The following is a 6,556-nucleotide window of genomic DNA, read 5'->3' on the forward strand; positions in this document are numbered from 1 at the left end:
GGGCAGAAGTCTAACGAATGACGGTGCCACGTTGAGTCACTGAGCTCTTCAGTAAGGCCATTCTACTGCCAATGTTTGTCTACTGAGATTGCATGGCTGTGTGCTCAATTTTATACAACTGTCAGCAACGGGTGTGGCTGAAAAAGCCGAATCCACTAATTTGAAGTGGTGTCCATCTACTTTTGTACGTATATACAGTATATATAACCAGACCTTTGAGTGTTCCACTGTGCACCATAACCCTGACAGCTAATTAATGATACCGATCAATATCTGAGGGGATACACTGTTAGAAACATGCCAAACGTAGCCTACTTCTACATAAAACAGTTTTTATTAAGGGTAACAAAACATAAGTGTTGTGAGGGTGGGGGAAGCAGGTCAGATACCATCATTCTGTGCACAGGACTGGAAGCATACTCCGATGGTAGTGTTAAGAGATAACTAGTGCTATCCCATTGGAGTATGACACCCTCTCCAAATCTAGAAGTACTGTATGTTCAGCACAGAATCTTCAGCGGTCAGATACCAATGATGGAGGCCCATAAGTGGTGTTTGTTTATTTTCACATTCTATGTCTCCTAGTTATGCAGTAGACAGACAAAAATGGTCATGTTTGTTTGCATAGATTTACGATGGCTGACATTTAAAAGGTGCTCCATTTTATTTCATGTCGCTGTGATCAATACCAGAGCTTTACGTAATGAAAAAGGGGGATGCGATTTGGAAAAACAATCTTTCAAGTGTTGTATGGCTTTCGTTTGTGTAAAGAATTGTTTAGGTGACCATGCACACACGCACACACACACACCAAATTATCATCTGCATTTGTTACAGTTTTCAATGCCATAACAATCATTTACAAATAACACTTAGTTTACTAAGTTAGTATAAACATGGTCATTAGCAGCTTTCAGTTCTAGACTTGTAGTCACAAAACAACACGTTCAAATCCTTAACATTTAAGAACGAACGTGAACAATGTGCACATCATGTTTTAGAAACATCTCAAATAAAAGTCTTAACACTCACACAACTTATGAATAAAAGTTGTGTGAATGACGCCTGATCTTTGAATGTAACTGTGTTTGTACAGTGAGTATTGTACAAACTCCTCCTTCCAATCTAGCTCAACATGATAATGTATGTCGATCAGAGCTATAGTACATTATTCCACTGCTGAACAATGGCCACCACCACAGATGTCACATTATCGGATGTGGTTTTAGAAAGCTTTGGGTACCATAAATAAAACCATCAGAGATGAGTGGGATTCTTCCAGTTAATTAACCAGGAGGCCCAGGCCATTTAGGAAGACTGAATATTCTCTTATCTTAGCCTCGATTTTAAGTATTTTTCACAATGCTCAAACGTTCCCTTTGTCACTTGCAAAATGGGAATTAAATCATGTTTGTCACATACATATTCACTTCTTGATTCCATTGTTGTATTGCGGGAGAGGTTTGTCTAGGTTGGGAAAACTGTAATAAAATTGTGGGCTCAGCTGCCTGACATTCTAAGGCTGAGAACGAACGGGATCATCGGGCAAACATCAGTCCACTACGGGTGGTGATGGAAACCCTTCCTTGTTCCTCCTGCCCCATCAGTAAAGGTTGGGACAGTCTGTGTAATTTCTATCAAAATATCCCCCTGTGTACAGCCAGTCCTGGGCTCCTGTGTGAGGGTTTGTTCCCAACCGAAACCACCTGTGAAGTTCAAAAGAAATGGTACAGGAATTTGTTTCAGGGAAATGATTGAATCCAAATTGGATTACATTAACATGAAAACACATTCACATCTCAGGGCATTACGTATACTTATTATTGTTGCATAGCGAACACACCTGGTTGACCACTCTCCTTCATCCTTGGAACATTCCTTGCGTGCAGCTCTCTGTTTTTCCTCTAGCCTGTCCTTCTCTACACTTGCTGTGTCTGCAATATACAAACAAATGTGCTCCATTTTGTTTGGTTATCGATTCATCTTGAATGTTGTTATCGAATAGTGTGTGTGCGCGCGTCTGTGTTTCAATGTGAGTCATTACCCAGGTCTCCATTCTCCATTGCTCTGACGTCAGGTCGTAGACGGCAGTCTGTGGGTGCCAACAGCCTCTCCATACCAGGCTCCAGCTCATTTAGTGTCATGGTGAAGCTGGTGAAGTTATACATCTATACCAGAGAGACCAAGGATGAGAGTCAGGGTTAATTAGGTACACAGGAGAAACAGTAAGAAACACCATATCCCTAATGGCTCCCTGTGTGTGTGTGTGTGTGTGTGTGTGTGTGTGTGTGTGTGTGTTACCTCTTCAGAATGTGCAGGTCGTGGGGTTATTCTCCACAGTAAGGCACTTCCTGTTATCACAGAGATGGTCTCTTGAACCCCAGGCATATCTTCAGTCTCCTGTTTTCCAGCACTTTGCTCCTACATACAAGACTATGCACATTAGCCTACTATAAACTACAGACAGTTGCATTTACACAAACTTTAAAGCAACATAAAGAGCCATCTACCATAATACACTAATAGAACAGTCATAACTAGAACTGCTGTAGCACACTATGCCTACAGTACTTACAATACCTTCACCTAAAGCCACTGCATGTTTATGTGAAAGGAAGAAACACAATTTTAGGAAAATGATTTCACCTTTTTTGTTGTTGCCATTGGGCCGGTTCTTGGACAAATCACTTCTGAGTGCTCACCGGTTTATTTTTCTTAGCATCTCCCTTTTCGGCCTTCTTCTTGTTGGCTTCATACACCTTAGGCGCCACACTGTACATACACTCTGTCCACTTCCCATACAGCACACGTTGCTTCTTCTTACTGTTCCCAAAACAATGCAACCACAGTTCATTTAGGAACAACCACACGAAACAGTGAGATACAAGTTAAAACATCCAGTCCTTATTGTACGTCAATGCTGACAGAATGCATAACAGACGACACACACTGCCGTTTAGAAGTTTGGGTCACTTAGAAATGTTCTTGTTCTTGAAAGAAAAGCACATTTTCTGTCTATTAAAATAACATCAAATTGATCAGAAATACAGTGTAGAGTAGACATTGTTAATGTTGTAAATGACTATTGTAGCTGGAAACGGCAGATTTTCTACGGAATATCTACATAGGCTTACAGAGGCCCATTATCACCAACCATCACGCCTGTGTTCTAACGGTACATTGTGTTAGCTAATCCAAGTTTATCATTTTGAAAGGCTAATTGATCATTAGAAAACCCTTTTGCAATTATGTTAGCACAGCTGAAAACTGTTGTTCTGATTAAAGAAGCAATAACACTGGTCTTCTTTAGACTAGTTGAGTATCTGGAGCATCAGCATTTGTGGGTTTGATTACAGGCTCAAAATGGCCAGAAACAAAAAAACTTTCTTTTGAAACAACTGAGCAAGAGGACAAGTACATTAAAATGTCTTGTTTGAGAAACAGACGCCTCACAAGTCCTCAACTGGCAGCTTCATTGAAATAGTACCCGCAAAACACCAATGCCAATGTCAACAGTGAAGAGGTGACTCTGGGATGCTGGCCTTCTAGGCAGAGTTGCAAAGAAAAAGCCATATCTCAGACTGGACAATAAAAAGAAAAGATTAAGCTGGGGAAAAGAACACAGACACTGGACAGAGGGACTCTGCCTGGAAGGCCAACATCCTGGAATCGCCTCTCCACTGTTGACGTTGAGACTGGTGTTTTGCGGGTACTATTTCATGAAGCTGCCAGTTGAGGACTTGTGAGGCGTCTGTAATCAGCACAACAGTTTTCAGCTGTGTTAACATAATTGCAAAAGGGTTTTCTAATGATCAATTAGCCTTTTAAAATGATAAACTTGGATTAGCTAACACAATGTGCCATTAGAACACATTAGTGATGGTTGCTTATAATGGGCCTCTGTACACCGATGCAGATATTCCATTAAAAATCCAACTATTAATGACTATTTCCAGCTAAAATAGTCATTAACAACATTAACAATGTCTACACTGTATTTCTGATCAATTTGATGTTATTTTAATTTCAAAAACAAAAACATTTCTAAGTGTCCCCAAACTTTTGAAAGGTAGTGTATTACTATGACTTAACAAATTCCTAATTGTGGGCTCTTTACTCTATTCTTCTCTCACCTCTTATCCTGAATGTAGCCCTCCACTTTGTGCAGCTCTTTCCCAAACATGCCGCACGGCTTGAAGTTCAACACACACCTGTCCCCCGTGCTGACCAATCAGAAGAGGCGGGAGGGAGAATATTCATTTATTTATAGTAAATTCAATCAAATAAATCATAATAAACGTTTGTTCTGAATCAAGGTTTGGCATTTGCTGTCTTACTTGTGGTTGACTATTTCCACAGTTCCGTATTGCTCAATCCAGAGTTTGCCCATGATGATGTTATGTACACAGCAGAGAGGGTTTGTCCATGTAAACGCCTCTTTACGTCTGCAACAAAACAATTTGTTATTACGTCACTAGCGGTTGATGTGAGAGAGTCTGTATTGTGTGCTTAGTACACACAGATGTCAACGTACATACTGCATACGCTTTCTTACACGCAGTCACTCACTTGAGCAGCTCCAGTGTCATGGTGCCTTTAGGCTCCGCCTCCACGCTCTTGCCCCAGAACTTGAGTTTGGGGTAGATGGAGCCGTGGAACTCAAACTCCTGCTTCAGAGACTGGGCATGGAAGGCACTGATAGGTGGATGGTGGCTGACTTGTTCTGAGATCAACCTGTACCCCTCGTCCTCACTAAGACAGAGAAGAGCATGTTAAAAAGAGCATACTCAACACCTCAGTAAATAGATTATCCAAAGAGATTCGACTTATTTAAACTGTCCTCTGAAATCAATACAAATCTCAAAAAGGTTTCCAGGAAAAAGAGGTACAGTACGAAAAATGCTAACTGTACCGTGTGAGTTCATAGGTCTCCCCCAGCAACGGATTAAATGGCTTTCCAGTCCTGTCCCATTGAGATGCCACAGAAGAAACTGCAAAAGCAGCTACCACCTCATAGAGATAACACAGGAGAAAACAAAGTCTGTCATTGTGTGAAGCCCCGTAAGAGCAGGTACAACTATAGGCCTTGTTGAGGGGAGGGTGTCAGTGTATCCCATCTGTTTTGTTTACCTGCATGCGGTCTATGGAGTCTGACAGGGTGCAGGCTTTGTGGATGAGGTGAGTGTGTTCCATGTACTCTGACATTCTCTGGAGGAAACTCAGGGGCTCGTTGAACACGATGGGCATCGTTATCTTGGACAGCTCCTGTGTAAACGCAGCAAAGAACAAATTAATAGTCATTAATAGATAATAGCTTGTTTATTACATTTACCTTAAAGCGTTTGTATGAACTCCTCTGTAAGATGTGGGTAAAACAGAATGTCATCCAATTTGTAGCTTTGTTATCATTTCTGTTTGTGCGTCTGTATAGTGGATGGTTTTGGGGGCATAGAAGTGTTGGAGACATCCTCACCATGCCAATGCATTTCTTTAGTATGCCCCATACACTGTAGTCACATCTGGAGATCATTGGAGCAGGCAGGGTTTTCCTGTAATAAACACCAACACAAAGACATATGGACACTGAATACACATGCAAACTGTGATGCTACAGGACATAGGTCTTTCCTTTGCAACCTCACCTGCGCTCCCACACTCCATTTGCCTGAGGTGTGCTGGCATTGGATGAATGCTTGCTGTCATACACTTGGGCATCTTCAAAATTGACCTCACAAGAGTCCTCATCTGATTCGAGACCTGAGAAATACAAGAAAAAAGGGTCACTCACACTAAGAAGTCTCCCTTAGACAGTCACGGGCGTCTGCTATTATAAACACATAGCGATTAGTCTCCCACCAATTAGCTAATGTACTTTTTATGACATTTCTAAAGCATGCATCCACCTGTCTCAGCATCGTAGAACTCTTCCTCGCTGTTCATTCTGAGCAGTATTGTGCAATGTCACTCAAAACATATCTTTATTTTTTGGCCGGGTACTTGTGGTTCAGGCTATCCAAGCCTCACAGACACCTGGAATCAAAAACACACATTCCCATCCATCAGTGTGTGCCACAAGAAAAATAATACGAAAATAGTTACAGTTAATGATACAATTATATTTATTTTTTATTTATTTTTTTCCATGAGAAAATCAATTTACTTATTGCGAAATACCCTAGCTTGTTGAGCTGTGATGGGCTGGCTAGCAACTAGGACCACTAGCTAGCTAACGTTACAGTACTACTGTAGCCAGCTACAGCTAATGTCAGCCACCAAGCCAGTCACTCCAATGTCTTTGGATTCTGCGAAAACTGCGCGCAAAGTGAGCTGGTGCTGGATCAAAGATTCAAACGGCTAGCAAACGTCAGCTAACGACTGAAAGTGCCTAAATACAATGTAAAGAATTGAAGGAATGTAGTAAATGTGATTTACCAGCCTTTCAAAGTCCAAATGTGTTGCTGTACAAAACATAAACAACGAAGAGTGTACTAGTCTTGAAGAACTCTAGGGGGCGGAAGTGGGCGGTAAGGACGATGCTACTGATAGGCCTGTCAAC

At 41.4% G+C, this 6,556-nt stretch overlaps 1 protein-coding gene across 1 annotated transcript; it reads right to left on the reverse strand.

Moving 5' to 3' along the window:
• Nucleotides 1-311: 311 nt before the first annotated feature.
• Nucleotides 312-6,517, reverse strand: LOC112221878 (oxysterol-binding protein-related protein 2). Its single transcript, XM_024384281.1, has 14 exons — nt 6,433-6,517; nt 5,904-6,030; nt 5,643-5,757; nt 5,474-5,549; nt 5,131-5,265; nt 4,913-5,010; nt 4,570-4,752; nt 4,338-4,445; nt 4,134-4,223; nt 2,703-2,823; nt 2,302-2,421; nt 2,045-2,168; nt 1,844-1,934; nt 312-1,706 (listed from the first exon to the last, which is right to left on the reverse strand). Exons 2-14 carry the CDS (start codon nt 5,938-5,940, stop codon nt 1,604-1,606), a joined length of 1,401 nt encoding a protein of 466 aa, XP_024240049.1. The 5' UTR covers nt 5,941-6,030; nt 6,433-6,517; the 3' UTR covers nt 312-1,603.
• Nucleotides 6,518-6,556: the final 39 nt, after the last annotated feature.

Source organism: Oncorhynchus tshawytscha, linkage group LG22 (genome assembly GCF_018296145.1).
Source record: "Oncorhynchus tshawytscha isolate Ot180627B linkage group LG22, Otsh_v2.0, whole genome shotgun sequence".
NCBI lineage: Eukaryota > Metazoa > Chordata > Actinopteri > Salmoniformes > Salmonidae > Oncorhynchus > Oncorhynchus tshawytscha.

Coding starts and splice junctions, on each gene's coding strand:
- LOC112221878 (XM_024384281.1), bottom strand. CDS start 5,940: ATGAACAGCGAGGAAGAGTTCTACGATGCTGAGACAG. Junction 4,446..4,569: donor ATGACACTGGAGCTGCTCAA/GTGAGTGACTGC, acceptor GTTTTGTTGCAG/ACGTAAAGAGGCGTTTACAT. Junction 4,224..4,337: donor GTGGAAATAGTCAACCACAA/GTAAGACAGCAA, acceptor CTGATTGGTCAG/CACGGGGGACAGGTGTGTGT.